The sequence below is a fragment of the Triturus cristatus genome, chromosome 1_2, assembly GCF_964204655.1.
Source record: "Triturus cristatus chromosome 1_2, aTriCri1.1, whole genome shotgun sequence".
NCBI classification, from domain to species: Eukaryota; Metazoa; Chordata; class Amphibia; order Caudata; family Salamandridae; genus Triturus; species Triturus cristatus.
The window spans coordinates 762,051,976-762,070,209 of NC_140580.1; the positions used below are offsets into that span (position 1 = coordinate 762,051,976).

Sequence of the window (18,234 nt, forward strand, 5' to 3'; positions counted from 1 at the left end):
GTCAGTTTGCACTTCTCCCTTTGAAGTTGTCTGCATGTCTGGGGGCCCTTTAGTGTGTCTGAATCCGGAGGGTTTATTTACCATCCCAGTTGTCATCCGGGGGCACACATTCGATTTAGGGCCCACCGGGATATAATACAACATCCTTTAGGGGAACTAATACATCTCTCCCTCACCTTCCTGGATCCTGCTTCTCCTCTCAGGACCTGCAGTGTTTAGCGAGGTCCGGTTACCCTGGCATCTACTTTTGGGGAAAATGTGAGGGTCCATCAGTTGCGTCAGCAAGACTGTTACTACTGCCCTCACTGAAACGGAGCAGCAATCTGTGCATGTTACAAATTTTTAGTTCGTCATTCTAGCTCGTGTTTTTCCAAGGTGCTTGGGATGGCTCAAGAAGCATGTTTGGGGGTATGAAAAGCTGACTTTGGTGATATTCAAAAGGAGCGTGAGCATTCTCTAGACCCAGCGAAACTGAAGTACAGTGCTTTCCTCCTTCAATTGACATGTGCTCCTGTGCTATGTAAGCACACACTATAACTAACTGCCTTATTGCCCACACTGCATTAGGGACCGCCCCCACAATCAGCCAAGGATGAGCAGGAGCTTTATCCTTCTTCTTTTACTCTAGGTAAGCAAAATACAAGCAAACTGCGGGGCCAACTGGCCTCTAAGAGCTAATTGAAATGTTTGATCAATACTAACTTTCAGGACTGACTTAGACATATACCGAAGGTACCTGGAAATGTTTTTCTGACTTAGCAGCACCGCCTCTCCTTCACATGTAGCACTCATTATTCTTTTGTTTCCTTTTCATCAGCAGAACAATATTTACCGCCGACTGGTTCTCATTAAGAGATACTTAGCTTTTAAAGTCCGTCTTTACAAATATTATAATGTAACTCCCTATGGCAACATTGCTAGCAACTCTTAAACTGGCTGATCATTTCCTCTGATAAAACTACACCCTTAGGTCATTAGACACAGCTGTACTTCTCCTAAGACCTGATGTATCCATTACATTTAATATCACCTTTCCTAAACATAAGCTTCAGTATTGAATCTTCCAACAAGCAACCATGCCAAAATTCAAATACATGTCTATGTAAATATTAATAGACAGTGTCTGTGCTGTCCATACCCTCTCCCCACTCCAATTCTGCAACCTCACATTCCCTCCCTCTTATCAACCAACAAACACAACTATACTTTTTAATTTTTGATGTGCTCTCTCAAACAACATGAGTGCTTCACCTCTGCTCTGATATAACTAGGATCTCAGTACGAGTGCGGTATTACACCAGTGTGGTAACCACCTACACAGAGAACTGTATCCCTAACTGTATGTATTTTTGATTCTTTTTTTTTTTTTTTTTGCGACAATTGTTCACAGCCTTAAAAAAGCCACAAGCCTGCGAGCTAGCGAAGAGTGAGACATGTGTTGGCTGTCCCTCTTCTCAGTCTTTTTCAGAAGTAGACAACATGATTAAGCAAGCATTTGCTATGCAATAGGTCTCGCATTTATGCGAGTTTAAGCTATTGGCATTGTAATGACAATTCCTTTTATTTATAGTTTTAAAAACCAAAACAAATACAAGTTAGTCATTTACAATGCCAATAGCTAAAACTCACGTAAATGCGAGACCTATTGCATTGCAAATGCTTGTTATCTGTTGTTGATAGTCAACAATAACTGTTCTACCCATTAAGGGTATGTAATAGGGTCAATGTTGAACATAACACAAGCTTGCTTAACCTATGGGGTTTTTATTTATGATGTCAGTAATTATGCTTCACTATTATTCTGAGCTATTTTGTACTTACTTTCTGTCCTCTAATACATACTAGTTTATAGAGCAATGTGTGCAAAAGAACCTTGGATCAGGTCATCAATGATGTCCTAAAACATGCTATGAGTGATGTAAAATGTGAGGTCATGAGCATTGCATGACGGGGACACATTCTGGTGAATTTCTGTGGTTTTCTTTAGTTCAGAACATTAATGCTGTCACTCACAAATTTGATCCCGTTCCACTGTTTTCTATTTTTCATCAGGTTGCAAAGTTTCCTATGGGAATTAACATGGGTTGATTATCTTTTTTGGGGAATGTATTGACGATTCATCAAACAGAGCCAAAGTTATTAGCACAACAAAAAATACTCTATTATGGAAACGCTAACCTAACTATAACTATTTTGTGTGTGTGTGTGCGCAAAAATGTGTGTGTGTGTGTGTGTGTGTGTATACACACAAAAACAACTCCTCTCGTATTGCCGCTGACAGCGAAGAACAGGAGCCCGGAACACAATTACGTGCAGTGAGTAGTTTATTTGCAGCTCAACAAACCACAGCCATGACTCGTGTCGGCCCCGTAGGGCCTTGATCACATGACGCGTTTCTCAGTTGGTGGACAGCTTTTAAACCATTTTTTGCATATATTTTAAAGTGACAGGTGCTGAATAGGTGCAAGGTACATAGACCTAGTAAAAATACTATTACAAAGGCAGCTGGTGAAAATTCAAAATCAGTATTTTTCAAATAAGATGATTGTAAATGCATTGTTTTTAAAAGCAAAATTGTTATAAATAAATTTTTGGAAAAAATTATGTTGTCAAATATAGATGCTTAATAGATCTAAAACAGCCGGTATTGCTAAAAGACCTTAATTACATTGGTATAAAAACTCATTGCTAATAGTCTAAAATAATATTTGTAAGCTAAAATCAAGGCTAATTGATACAACATACCGATATAAATACCTAAAATCGCCACAATGTGGATTTTAAAGTTTATTGAACTATATACATAGATCCAATGTTGTTACTAAAATTCAGAAAAAAATATTATTGGATGAGACGGTACTTTACTAGCTAGTTGTATTTTACCAATAGCTGTACTTTCATTATACCAATGATCCACTTAGTAAACCTTGCGATTTTCAAAGAAAGCGCAAATATAATAAAAGTATAGTGTGATGTGTATAGTTCACCTCTGTGTATTAAAAAAAAGCTAAAACCTATAGAGTGAACTGTGATGGTTTTAAAAGGGGGCATTATGCGGTCTTATTTATGCCGGTCGATGACCAATGTTTTAATCCCAACAACTAATGTAATTGTCAAGTATCCGAGGCAGGTATAGAGGTCCTCAGTCCCATTTAGGCCCCCTGGCTGCTTGCTGTCCAATTCCAGGATATACCTCGTTTCCAGCTTCCTGAGAGCCTTTTCCCTATTGCCACCTTTTATTTGGTGGCACTGAGTCAATTAGGAAATATGTGAGGTCTTTGGGATCTCCACTATGGGAATCCTCAAAATGTCATGCCACTGGGTAGGCCTGATCGCTATTTTTAATAGCCCTGATGTTCTGGAGTATCCTCTTGTGGCCTCGAAGAATAGTGCTTCCTACATAATGTAGGCCACACGTACACTCCAGCACATAGATCACAAATTCTGACTTGCATGTCAGGCTTCTGTGACATTGATTATAAAATAAGTTTACGTGAAGAGATTGATAATTGTTTATGGCAATGATCTGTTAAACCCTATTATAATTACATTGATTTGTTAAAATAGTTTGTACATCAATCATACATATGACTTTGATAAATTGTTGAATATAATTGGGGTGAGAACATAGTTTAAGATGAAACAAAAATGAATGAAATCTAGATTTGCACAGAGGAATGTGAACTGTTAAATTGTTTTAAGCCTATTGAAAGCACCAATATATATTACACTCTAAGATGGCTGCCACAGTAAACTGTACGCTTGAAGTCCATCAACGATGTTTACTAAAATTATTGTCCTGATTGAAACACGATTGTATAAAAAAAAAAGCTTGAACCACCATGGTCAACGTCGTGACCAAGGTGCTTTGTAAGCATCGAACCGCGTTTGCATTTGTGCCTCTGCTTAAATAAATAAGCATATTGAAAACTACTACCGAAGTGCTGTGGGATTCTCTCTCTCTCTCTCTTTCTCTCTCTCTCTTTCTCTCTCTCTCTCTCTCTCTCTCTCTCTCTCTCTCTTTCTCTTTCTCTTTCTCTTTCTCTCTCTCTCTCTCTCTCTCTCTCTCTCTCTCTCTCTCTCTCTCTCTCTCTTTCTCTCCTTCTCTCCTTCTCTCCTTCTCTCTCTCTCTCTCTCTCTCTCTCTCTCTCTCTTTCTCTCTCTCTCTCTTTCTCTCTTTCTCTCCTTCTCTCTCTCTCTCTCTTTCTTTCTCTCTCTTTCTCTCTCTCTCTTTCTCTCTCTCTCTTTCTCTCTCTCTCTCTCTTTCTCTCTTTCTCTCTCTCTCTCTCTCTCGTTCGGTTCAGAATTTCAGCAGTTATCTAAAGGACTATAACTCGCACCCCCTCCAGGCACAGTTTTCTCATAAATATTTTCGTTGCAGTGATAATAGGTGTGTGTGAGTAACGGTGTGGGTGTCTGAGTATGTGTGTGAGTGTGTTTGTGACTGGGTGCATCTTACTTTTTTTGTAAATTGGAATATGGATCCACGGATCCATTGCAGATTCACACAGTGGAGCACAGCAGTGGATCCTTGTACGCCCCAAAAAACTATTTCTGGGCAATTTCTTGCTCATGATGTGGGGACAGGGTCCCTCACAGACCCCTTCGTTGTTCCCATAGGGTCTGAATACCACTATCCTAACCCCCTTCTATCATATTTACACTTCTGAGAAGGAGTGTAGGCATTCAGTACATAACACCTTTTAATTCCCTCACATGTGCGCTCCCTCCGCCCACTGCAAACCCCCTTCCCATCCACGCCCTCTGCTAGAGTACAGCAACTGATGTGGACTTGGGTTGGTAATTTGTGGGGTGGATGAGAATGGTTCTGCACTGGCCTCTGTTACGTGTTTGGCTCATGCATTCTCTAATGGCACTCTTTTTGTTTTTCTCTTACAGGAAGCCCTTGCATTTGGTCAGGGACAGGGCTTCAAGGTAAGTCCACATTAAGATTACAAGGTTAACCCCTGTAATTGGCATTATGGAGCTAGGCTTTGTATTACTTAAAGGGAGCCCCTATAATGGAGTATACAATGTTGTGTATATCTTGGAAGTAAGTCCATTCAATTTAAAGTCCAATACCGTGAAGCACTTTGAGATCCGTCACTCATGATTAGGTATCAGGCCCAGTCCCAGATTTTGAATTAAAGTGAGCTGACATTTCGAGTTAGGCCTTAAACAGCTTTCAGGTGAGGTTTCTGTGTTTGGATGCAAGTTTCTTTGCTGGGCTTAGCAGCTAATATTCCATAATTGAAGCATAAGGTAACGTGCCTCAAGGTGAGCCCCATAGTTTGGCTTAAAATATTCCATGTTTATCCTGTCGGAATGAATATAGAAATGACATGCTGTCTCTGTCAGATTCATAGTTGGTTTATTCTCAATCCCTAAAATTGGGCTCAGTGTATGATACAGAGTCACTTGTTCTGGAAATGCCCTTTTTGCTGGCATTGACTTGTATACTTCTTCCCTCACCTGTTCTCTTGATTCGTAGCACTCATGTTTTTGTAATAACGGGTCTTAATACAGTGCCTGGACATCAGTTATTAGACTTGTCAGAAAAACATGCTTAGGGAATCCCCTCCCCTTTCTGACATAACGCAGGAAAGAGCTAATTTGGCAATATAATCTCTTACACTGTACCAGTGGTTGATTACCATCTTTAAAATACATTAAAATATGATGCAGCAAATTGCATAGTGATTCAGCCCCAGAGTTGAGGGAGAAAAAGTTGTTCCTAAACCTTTATCCCAGTTAAATTCGATTTTATAAAACTGTTGTCCTTCTGTGCCTTGCATGCAGACACCATTTGCAATCTTGGCTAATCCTAGATTCCATCTGTACGTCACCTAAAGAAATACCTTATCCCTTTTCACTTGGTAATAGAGTGTGAGTTTAGGGGCATCCTTACTGCCTGTGCCTTTTGTATAGCCACCCTTTGTGTGCTTAAGGAGATATGTAATTTGTTATTCTCTGGTGAGAGCATACAGTGTCATATGGAGAAGTCCTTTGGTACAGTGGCCCTGTATCTCCTGTAAGGATAATAGTGTGTGCTTTCAGGGAAATTCTCCATTGCCCCTATGTCAGCAAATTCCTTGAATGCCCGCTCCCCAGAAAGTCTTCTTTAGGGGCACCACTTGTGGAACAAAGGAAATTGTTATGCCTTATGGAGCCAGAAGTAGTTTGGGGAAGGGGCAGGAGAGTTATTGGTGCTGACTGGTAAAAAGAGCCTTCAATATTTCCAGACATTTATTAGGGATTTGCTCATTTCTTGACAATTACAAGATATTTTGGTTTTACTAGGAAGTACATTGCATATATTGTTATAGGACGTAAAGTAAACTTCCATTTGATTTCCTTTTTTGGTAACCTACATTTTATTTTGGTTTCTCTTGCAGACAGAAGACATAAAAGAGATTGCCCAGAAGACGCAGGCCTTGCCCAAGGCGAATAGCAATCGACCACGGGTTGTCATTTTCACCCAGGGTGAGAATGACACCATCATGGCTACAGGTAACATTCAGCACTACATTAAAACACGCTCTGTCATCCGTGGTGGTGCTGCGGGATGAACTGGATTCAAGCATCTGTGATTTGAAAAAATATGTGGATATGCGTAGTACTGCATCAAACAACATCAATCATACTTTCACTAGTACAGTGCCAGTAACTTTGCTTACAATCCATGGGCTTGCATTTTCAGTCTTTGAACCTCCAAACGTTCTTTTTTTTAATTATTAATTTTTTTTAAGCTAACGTGTATTCTACATTTTGGTTGGATAAGTACAGATTTCTGGTGCTGTACTCGTACTTTGGGGACGTTGGTGCTTTTAATGGATTGATTTGTGAACAAGCCATTTGAGTAAAAACTGGGACGCAGCAACATGCTGGTGGGTTAGTTGAGACTATAGCACGATGTAAGCTTCGGTTGCTGGTTTGCATTATGCATATCAAGACACGTAGATTTGAGGTAGACTACTACATTCTCAGTAACTTGAAGCCAATTTCTTCACATTCATGGGTTTGCCAGATAAGGAAGTGCAGCAGTACTGTAGATCTGTCCCTGGGGCATAGATCAGAGTAATTTCTACCCATCTGCTGCCTGTGAACATGTTCTACCTGACGAATCCCCTGCCTCGCTCAACTCCACCTATCCCATAACACCCACAACCCTAACACCATTCCCCAAACTCTACTGCCGCTTAACCTGCTCGTGTCGATGCAGGTTAATGTTTGCAGATTCAAACTGTTGGTGCGGCTTTTGCCTTTAAATGTTTGCTATCTTATCTCTATTTTTGATTTTTTTTTTTAAAGTAATAAATATGTAGCCTTATTTCGATTAGTATGCTTTAGGGGATTAGTTAGAAACATCAGAGCAAACCTGTTTAGGATCGATTCAATTTTATTAGTCTCAAGCCATTCATCAAAACTCTTTTCTTCAGAGTACTAATGGGATAAAGTAATAAAGGACAGCAGTGATCACACTGCTACAGGCATAAAGCTACAGATTGGGACATAATGTACTTTAGGTTGCAGCTAAACGTCGAAGCCATACTCCGAGTGAAGCATTGAGAACAGCGCACAATACTTAAGAAGGGGTGCTGAGTACTAGACCGAACACCCCAAGTATGACCTCTAGATCTGGTCTTGAAATTCAAGATACTGCTGCTAAAGTAGTACTTTTAGCACTGTATTTCGGGTAAGTCCCTCAGCTCATTCTGGATATGGGTTTTTACCTGTGATGTGTCCGCTGTACAGTTGTAGTTTTCTGCTTTTTTCACTCTGTCCTTCTTAACCACAACATTAGCCTTGGCCTTGTTGCAGTCCAGCCTTGTCAGATTGTTTATCCACTTTGAAGTAATCCTGTATGAAACGTCAAAGGTGCTCTTTGACTGGTAGTAGTGCTGCTGTGCCTCTGTTGATTTTGGGGGGAGAAGAGGGGTGCTTGGTATGTGTGGATATTGCAGTGCTTCTGGTTTTGCCATACATTTTCTGGGAATGAGAGCCGCTCACACTGCTTCTTGATATGATGTACTGTTTTCCCTCTACCTGCATACGCGTGCTCTGCTTCTGGTCATACTGTACCTGTTAACGTTTGTATGTCCCCGACTAGTACAGTTATTTGTGATTATTGGAAAATGAGAACGCTGCTGCTGCCGCCTATTGTGCTGTTTTTCTGTGTGTTGTGGAAGCTTGCACTGCTGTGTATTCTCTGTATCAAAGCTTAGCAAAACATTTCAAGGAAAAAATAAAAAAAAGCAATGGATTTGTCAATATGTGTCCATTATGTTGGAGTATGTCCTAGTTCTACATTGTAGGATCTTCATAGGTGCTAAAATATTTTCCTGCTGTGTTTTGGGGACCTTCGAGCACTTAAAAAATATGTGTTTGTCAGTTGGATTACAAGCATAGGTCCATTTATACGTATGGTGACCAACACTGTTTACAAGCATATCAATAGCAGAATTATTCCCTGGGCATAGACTGACACACTCCAAAGAACCAATTTCAAGCCTGCATTGCAGCATCTGAGGTGCTAAAGGGGATAAAAGCCTTTCTAACATGTAGAAAGAAATGCCACCTGCGAGGCTTACTTTGAAGACTGTAAAAACAAGTCCTGTCTCTAAGATTCCAGGAGCTTCCCCTCCCGCTCATGCATTGTACTGGCATTGCCTCTCTTAGCCAATTATTTTTTCCGACTTCTGTGAGTAGGATCTTTGAGCACGTCATACATCTGTTTTTTAACTAGAATTTTGGTCTATTTCACGTCTTTAACAAAAGTGTTGATTGAAGTAACCTTTTCCTGTTTCAGCCAAGATTTTTCATTCAGAAATCCCTTCTCTCTTTGAGAAGGGGCCCTCTTGTGGAAGAAAGAAGGCAGTCTCGGATCTATGCAAGGTCTATGTGGCATGCCTCTTAGCTTCACATTCAGATACGGGGTATGGAATATGTTAAAGGACTGAAGGAGAGGCAACAAAAACATCTCTGATGTATGTTCCAAGACATGAGAGCTAAAGAAGACAGGAAGAAAAAGAACAGATCTGAAAATCATCATTGCATTCACCCTTGAGAAACAACCATCACCAGCAAGATGGAGATCCAAAGAGAGGAAATTGAGTGGGAAGGAAAGGCATCATCATCACCACCACCACTCAACTCTAGTAGGATCCAGCCACTGTCAAAACAGACATTTCATTTGACCTTTAAGCGGCTCCTCCACATTCTCTAAATGCATTGCAGTAGTAGCATCCTCCCTCCAAAATAAGGGGATTTTCATCTACCCTTACCTAGGCCACTGGCTAATCAAAGCTCACAACCAGTTGATGCTGAAGCAGGACTTAAGAATAATTTGACAAGCTGCTCCACTAGTTAAAACTCAATGTCAATTTGCAAAAATCAGTCTCCAAAACTGCAGCGACTGTCTTACTTCTGTGCAGCAGTAGACTTTATACAAAGAAAAATGTATCCTTCGGAAGAGGGTATATCATCTATCCGAGACAAATGCCAACTGCTTTGGAATACCACCAACCCAACCGCCAGCCAGAGCTCCTCCTTTCTAGCTTCTATGGCATCTTGTGTCTAATTATCCTGAATGCAAGGCTGCATATTAGTCCTCTGTGGCAATGCCTGGTAGATCAGTGGTTTCAAAAGAGGGGGGGGGGGGGGCTGACAGTGCATGACTACTTCAGCCAAACAACCCCATGCATGGTAGTGCAAGATTTAGAACGTACCCTAAGAAGTTCCCTTCCAAATTGAAATTTTGGCAGAAGGTATTGTCAAAGATTAATCTCGAACAGGGTGGGAAACCCATCTGGACTACCTCTCAGATCAGGGGTGATGGATGAACAAAAAGTTCCTCACATAAACTATCTGGAAGTGGGGGTGTAGCCTAGCAAGATGGCCAACAGATTGCAAATCTAGAGCGCTCCAGCTCCCCAATGTCATAATATTACATCATCCTGACACTGGCAGTGGATATTTTATGCAAAATCGTCTGAAGAGATGCTGCTTGGATTGGGGGCTAAAGTTTACTTCCCGGCATGGGCTTCCGGAGAGAGTGCTGAAGCGGGGACGACAGAGGTGGCCTTCCCTGCCTAGTGAGCGGCCCGCGTGCTGTGAAGCCCAGCACGAACCGGCAGAGCTGTAAGGACACTCCTAGCCCAGCAACCTGCAGGGCTGCTGCTGAAAGAGCAAGGTACAAACTGGTTAGCTGAGTGAGGAACCCAGAGTTGAAGCAGCCCTGCGCTGAGGGCCCTGGGAACACCGAGGAGGTGCCCAGGAGACCATGGGGACTATGATGGAGGCCTGCGGGCCACGCTCGGCCTTCCTGCTCTCCGGAGTTGTGGAAAGATCATAGTGCCGGTCGACCCATTGAGCATGGTAAAAGAAGACACTGCTCCTTAACTACTTTTATTGTTGACGATGGCACAACAGCACAGCCTACCAGTGTGCTCCTAATTTCCAACTTGCTAAATAGAACATTCTTCCATGGAGACTGAGCCCTACTGGCATGAGCTGTACACATGCACTTAAATGGACAGTGCTTTTTAACCACAACACATCTCCCTTACAAAACAAAATAACGGAAAACAAAGTCGACAATCTTCTAAATACAATTTTCAACCTAACGAGAGGATTATTGCACCATTCCCTCTGAACCTGTAACACAAAAAGGTTAGTCAAAATTTCCACAGAGAACATCTCACTATTTTATGATAGTCCCTGAAGTGATTAGGAACCTTCCTACTTCTCATGGGAGGGCAAAAAGTCCCACTACTCTCAATTGCCCTCCTTCTGATAACCTCACCAGAGGTGCCCGTTCCTCCCGCAGTCAACTTATTACCAGATACGTCACTAGTCTGAACATGCTCCACTTGCGATCAGTATGAACCATGAACACACATCTTTTAATTGAGCTAATCATGAAAGGCCCCATGTACTCGGTTACCCCACTTCCTCTCCCATCTTGGTTTCATTATCAGAACTTGACCCCCCCTCCCCCACATTCCCCTTTTTCTCCCTCATAAAGGTCTTCATATCATACCTACACCTTTACTTCTGCTGGTAGGAAGTGATTCTGTCATGAATCTCCTCCTTGCTCAAATTTGAAGTATCATTAGCGGACAGCCACACTAAATTAAGTTTAGAGGTGGCTACTCTGCTCCTTAAAGACTCAAAAGATAATCTTTGTGTTCTACAATTGGGAGTGGTGTGATGTGCCCACCACATATTCCTCAGTAACCCTTTGAGTGAGTCCCTTGTTTCCACTGCTGACTGCACACAAGCCTTCGCCAACCTACTCATGCATTCAGGGAGGCCATTGGCTTGTGGAGCATATCCTCTTGTGTGTTATTCCAAACTGATTTAAGAACTCTTGCATCTCTTGCGAGGTGAATTGTCCGTTATCATGTATTTGGGCAAGCCTTCACATGCAAACTCATCCCTAAGGAATTCTAACACCATACAAGTACATACCGTACCCACACATCTGGCTGACATCCACTTGGACGTGTATGCCACCAATAGTACCACAAATCTTTCGGTTGGTGGCAAAATCTCAAAATGTCCCATGATGTCTAGACCCAACTTCGTCCATGGGGAGAAGGGAGCTTTACTTGCTTTGTGAGATTTGTCATTAGAAGCACACCAATATTCCATCACCACTTGTTCCACCTGATTATCTATCGCTGGCCACCAGTACCTCTTACGGACACGAGCTTTGGTTAGGCGTCTGCCCTTGTGCCCCTCATGATCAACCTTGATCACAACGGATCTAATGCTCCTTGGGGAAGTTACCATCTCATAAGGTCACCTTGGCATATCGTGAGCTTGTCCCTCACTGACCAGAAAGGTTTTAATTCTGGGTCAAGGCCCTTGTAGTCCGACCAACCCTTCACAACATAGGCTTTAATGGTTGGGAACCATTCATCCGCCTCATTACTCTTTATCCACTCATCCCTCGTGATGGTGGGTTCTCTCACCCAACTCGCACAATCAGAGCCATCAGTGCATCACTCCTTCACATCTTCTAGAGGAAGGCATGACAAAGTCAGCAGTCTTGTTATTTAATCCTGTGAGATATTGCACTTGGAAGTTGAGCGAAGGTTTGGATGAATTCAACCGCTTAAGTCTCAGTCACCCTTTCATTTTGACCACAGGAGAGAACTTGAACCAGTGGACCATGATACTATCGCTTCCCTCTCATACATGAGTAATGCTCCTCAGACTTATGAGCTCGGGAGGCAAACACCACCACCTTCTCTTCTCCTCCCTCAACCTGAGAGAGGACTGTTCCTGAGCCCTTTAAACTGCCATCAGTGGCAAGGATGGTTTTCCTCCTCGTGTCAAAATGGCCCTGGGTAAGTATTTTGCTAGCCCCCGAATTCACCGTTTGAAATTCCAATCGACACTCCGGTGTCCAAGCAAAATGGACTCCCTTCTTTAGCAACGCTCTTATGGGCTCCACTAAACTGGTGAATCCTCTAATGAACTTGGAATAAAACTCATCAGTCCGAAGAAGGACCTCACCTGTTCCTTGTCTGCGGGAACGCTGAATGCCTTCCCCTGATATGACATAACCTAATGGGTAACTGAAGTCAAGCCAGTCTTGCACTTTTGCTCTTTAACCGTGAGCCCTTTCTCTTCCAGTCTCCTCAACATTCACCTCAAAATGTCATTGTGCTCACTCATATCCTTGCCGTAAGCCAAAATATTGTCCTGAAATAACAAAATGTTAGGTCTCTCTTCCAGGACCAACTTCATTATTCTCTGGAAACAGGCTGCTGCGGAGGCCAACACAAATGACATCCTTCTAAAACCGTAAGCTCCCAATTGACCACAAACGAGGTGAGGTGCCTTGAGTCTTGGTGGAGGTGTGCCTGGTGATAGACTGAGGAGAGATCCAGGACAGATAAAAACGTCGCCCCATTCATCATGGTGAGAGGCTCTGTAATACCAGGCAGTAGTTGTCAATCCACACACATCCACTTATTGAGACTTCTCAAATCCACACACATCATGATGGGCCTCCCACCATCCTTGGGTGCCAAAACCACTGGCGCCAACCATTCAGATGCCTCAATCTCTTCAATGACCTTCACATTCAATAGTCAGTCTCACTCCTCCTTGAGAGGCTTGAGCATCAAATGGGTAACTTTGCGCACTCTATGCATACCGGATTTTGCATTGCTTTTTAGCACAATTTGGTGCTCAAAATGTTTCACCAATCCTAACTCATCCCTAAACACGCCAGGGAACTCCTCAAAGAAATCAACCGCTCTCAACCAACATCACCTAGTCTGGAGCATTGCAATTAAGTACAATTCCCACATCTCTTTGGTATCTCCAAACAAGGAGATTGTCCCCCCTTTTTGCAACATACTTTGCCACTTTTTTCTCTCCCCTAAAACGCATTCCTTTTACAACATACCCCAGCACATGAATGCGTAAACCACCATAGATGACCGGATTGATATCTGGAGGGAAGTTGTCATTCCGCAATGTATTCCCAATCGTAGAAAAAGGCGAACCGGAGTCAGCCAACACTACAAAGCTTCTCCCACCAAAATCGGCTTCACACTGAGCCATGACTACTGCTCCTGCATCTACCTCTTCACCTTTCACATTCAATACAACCGTTCGCAACCCCTATGTTACATTGTCTACATTCTCTACCACTCACACCTCCTTTGAATATTTACACACTTTCGCATAATGCCCCTTAAGGCCACACTTAAGACACGTTAAATATCTGACATTACAGTTGGGACTATGGATGTCCACATACAGGGTTAACTCCATGCTGTTCCACACTCGATGTGCCAAAAAAGAAATAAAAAAAATACTTCTAAAATGCCCCTTCAATGTGCCCAAAACGAGAAATCAGTTTGCTGCTGCTGCTCAAAACCTCCTCTTAGTACTGTTACATTCCAGTATAAAAGAATAGGTCGTGACCTGTTACAAGATGGCGTCCACGCAGTGCGTGATGACCCGTTAATGATATGACGGAAGGTAGCATCAGACACTGCCAGTGCCTCCAAGTTCAGTACCTACCATGGAGAGACAGCACAATCTCCTGCTCCACAGCACAACCTCAGCACACGTTCTGGAACCTCCACACTGCACCTTCACACTATGCTCAAGTCGAGGCACTCTAGTAGCGGTAAGACCGTTCAATTTTACAATACAGGCAGACCCAATAATAGTCAAAAACACGGCAAAAGCTGTGATGTTACCACAAATGATGGCCGATAGCAGTCTTTTTAAAAGTTGAATTGAAACCACCGCTTAACATATCACACGTCTGGGTCCACAGGGCAATTGGTGGTGTGGCCACCTGGTTCCCAGTCCAGCTCCACTCGTCACAAGTGTTAGAAGACACCGTCTTCTGCTCCTTAACTTCTTTTATTGTTCACGATGACACACCACCAACAGCTCACCCTCCCAGTATGCGCCCAATCTCCTACTGACTCAATAGAACTTTCTTCCAAAGAGACTGTGAGCATTCTTGGCATGAGCTGTGCACATGCACTTAAAGGGGCTCTGCATATTAACCACAAAAGAGCACTCCTGGCTGGTCGGGTGTGTGCAACGCCTTTAGGAAGTTCTTTTGTGCAGCACAGAAAGGATGACTGGCATCCTCTCTGGTGTCGTGAGCGGCCGTGACGGCCCTGGGAGTGGACTGGTGAAAACTGAGGGCATCAAAGGGTCTTTGGGTTGCGGAGCAGATGCTGTGGCCTGGGGAAGCAAGGCGGATCACCCAGGCGGTTCGGGATATAAGTGAAGACTAACTGGGGCACCCTCCCGGTGGTTGAGAATTGATATAAGACCTTGGGAAGCCAGCGTCCCTAATTTGCTGCGTTCACTGGGTCTGCCTGCTCCCCTGGTCCCCAAGAGATTTTCTGTTGCGGTTTAGGTCCCTGAGCACAACCAACCGGCCGATCGCACAGCCCGCACCTGAGGCGGGAGCGCCGCTGCTGCTGTAGGGTGGAGAAGGGGGGGCTGTAACGAGATGGACAGAACTGGGGCCCTAGGTGGAGGTCTGCGCATAAGAGCATTGCCTTGGAGGTGCTGGGTGTCTGAAAGGAACCAGATTGATCATCCTGTGTCATCTGGTGCATGAGGCTGCACAGCTTAACATGGAAGTGGGGCAACTTGAAGACTTTATTCAGTTCTGTGTTGGGCCCACCCTGATATCCAGAGGCAGAGGGGGAGAGTAATGTGTTGTGACTTGCTCTAGATCCTTCACAGTAACCCGCTGGGGTGGCACAACCCAGCAGTGATGCCCTGAACTGTGCACCAAAGACATGGTCCACTCCAGAGAACTCGGTGTCAATCTTTACCTCCTGAAATAAGCACAGTCCTAATATGGTTGTCGGGGTCTGTTCAAAGAAGGGAATACCTTAAGCCCCGCTTGAAACTGAAGGTGCTGATTTTTGGACAAGTACCCTCCTTAGGGGTGCAGCTGCGTCTTCCTTCAGAGGGTTGGTTTTATTAGCGATCCAGCCATGGGAAAAGAAAAACAACCAAAGTAGGCCCAGAGCAATATGGTGATGCAATACGTGACAAAGCGTCAAACCGTCCAGCGAAGTACTAGGCAAAATCAGGACCTGAATGACTACGCTCCTGAACGCCATGAAAACTCACCGGGGCAGCAATCCTTGATGCCATTCAGAGCTAGAGTGGTGCTGGAGGGACAGATAATGGGGATCTCTGTGGAGGGGAACCTCCTGCGGCCGACCAAAAAAGTGGCTGATAAGGTGAGGACAGCAGAAATCAACATAACTAACCTGTAGTCAGAAGTCCGCATCCTCAAGATGCAAATTCCGCGTTACTCAGGTACTTGAAGATAGAGCGGAAGACGCTGAGGGGAGATCACAGCGGAACTTGCATCTCCTGGGATTTCCAGAGCGTGCTGAGGGGCAGTTGGTGGACCAATTTGTAGAATCCTGCATTAGAGAAACATTGAAACCAACTGGGCTCTCCTATTTCTTTGTAATTGAGCGTACATATAGGGCGTTGGCCCCGATGACACAGCCTGGGGCTCCGCCTAGGGCACTCATAGCGAGCGTGCTTAACTATAAAGAGAGATGTTGTATTACGAGCTGCCAGAGAGAACCCGCCCCCCCCCTCCCCCCAATTTGAGAGCCGAAATGTTGCCATAATCCCCGACTACACCCATAAAGTGCAAGAATATCGCAAGACATTTCTTGAAGTGAAACAACGCCTTTGTACGATGGGTGTCTGATATATGCTTCTTTACCTGGTAAAATTTGAAAGTCATACATGCAGGAAAGTCCCACTTCTTTAATAGTCCAGAAGAGGCATCGTCATGGTTAAATATGGCAGATCCCCATGGGAAAAAGGTCCCTGACTAACCGGGAACGTTTGCTTACCTCCAGCAGTAGAAGCAACAGCCGTAGGTAACAACCTAGAGTGAAAAGGGCACCACACGAAAAATCAACCTAAGCTTGAGTGGTAATCTGCAAAGATGGCCCAATGGGGACAACAAACTCTGACACGCAATTAGTTGAAGAGATGCCAGAGGAGATCTTGCCCGGTGATGAAGGGGAACCAAGTTAGACGCTGAATGCGGAAAAGCCCGTAGCGGACACTGGCATATGAGAGAAGCACTGGGATAGCACCTGGGCAACACTCAGAAAATAGTCTGTGGCAGCTGATTCTCTGGACGATAACACAAGAGAGAACGCTGAGATACTACTACAATTGTGGGATTAAAGTTATAAAACCCAAACTATGATATGTGCCATGACTGCACAAATAGATCCTAATCTTGCATAGTGTCTTACCAGTGTAACAGAAAATGGGGGAGCATAACTTTAAGGTCTGGGTGGGATGGGGTGAAGGCAGGGTCTGATCGAAGTCGACTGTTCTGCTATACGACCCGGTCTCGATGTTTTTGGGCATATGTGTGGTTTGTTTGCGTTACTTGTCCTGGGTTGGAGGAGGGGGCTACATAAATCTTTTTGTATGTTTGATACATCGGTGTTCTGGCCATCTTGGCATGTGTACCTATATGCAAATAGGAAATCAGATTTCGAGACAATGACAGCCACAACTAATTATAAACTTTTTTTGTGGAATGTGAGAGGACTCTGCGCATGTAATAAACGTGATAACTTTTGACCTGGATCCTTCGCCACGACCTGCCCCGCTCCCCTGTGCTTCACCTTACAAATCATCAAGGTAGTGAGGCATGTGGGAGCATTTGGAGCGGGTATACACAAGCCCAGGTGGCTCTGACCAAGAGTGAATCTCAGACTATCTGACAGGGACACAGATCCCACAGCTGGGAGAAGTGACGGAGCAAGAGCTTGACGCTCCTCTCACATTGGAGGAGGTTCAAGGGGCTTGTGGGCTCGTGGCACTGGACCCTGCCACGCTCTCAGTTTTGCCATTGCGCTGGGAAACTGACCATTTTAGCTATTTAGAAATAATGGCGGCGCACACTGTTCAGAAACCGAAACAATACAATTATGACCGTGTGACAGAAGGCCTTACTAAGTCAGTGCAATCCTGGAACATGCTCCCCCCTGTCTCTAATGGGATGAGTGGCAGTGGTTAAGATGATGTTCTTGCCACATAGCCTTTTTGCCCTACAGCACTCTTTAGACACCCTGCCAAGAACCGTGTTTAAGCGTTTACACTCCTTACTAATGACTCCAGTGTGGGCTGGAGGTAGGAGTAGAGTTTCACTAGAGATTCTTCATTTGCCTATGGAGGAGGGTGAGCTAGCATTGCAGTTGCAACATGCAGCACACCGATGACGACAACTGGGAGAAAGATTTGCTTGCAGATGACTCCAGAGAAGTAGAGCTGCCACAATTGCTTCATAGTGGTGGGAGCAGTGACAGTCGTGGTGAGAATGGTGCTGGGACGCGCCACCTTTGCACAAAAGCTCAGTTTTGGGGACCTTCCAGCGTTCCGCCTGTTGACCACCACAGTGGATGTCAGTGCCTGAAGGGAGTGGGAAGGCTTATTTTTTAATTTTATTTATAAAGTTTTGTATAGCACAAACATTACCCTAGAGGGTATCTGAACACTTTACTTGTGAGGAAGGCAGGATATAATTCTGAGAACAAAAACTTGTGACATATATGAGTTGAGAATGCTAAGTTTGACATCGATAGAGGATCATCAAAGTAGTAGTCTTACACCGAACCATAGTAGTAGGTAGGTATATAGTCAACAAGACATAAGATGTTATCATTAGAACAT

General features: G+C 43.9%; 1 protein-coding gene across 6 annotated transcripts in view; it reads left to right on the plus strand.

The window, feature by feature from the left end:
* The window catches only part of ADK (adenosine kinase), a 615,496-nt gene that overhangs the window by 545,243 nt on the left and 52,019 nt on the right, over nt 1–18,234 (plus strand). For all 6 annotated transcript variants that reach the window (XM_085608730.1, XM_085608729.1, XM_085608731.1 and 3 more), the window contains 2 exons: nt 4,900–4,935; nt 6,396–6,510. In XM_085608730.1, the coding sequence (XP_085464856.1) occupies nt 4,900–4,935; nt 6,396–6,510 (151 nt within the window). The remainder of the gene's footprint in view (nt 1–4,899; nt 4,936–6,395; nt 6,511–18,234) is intronic.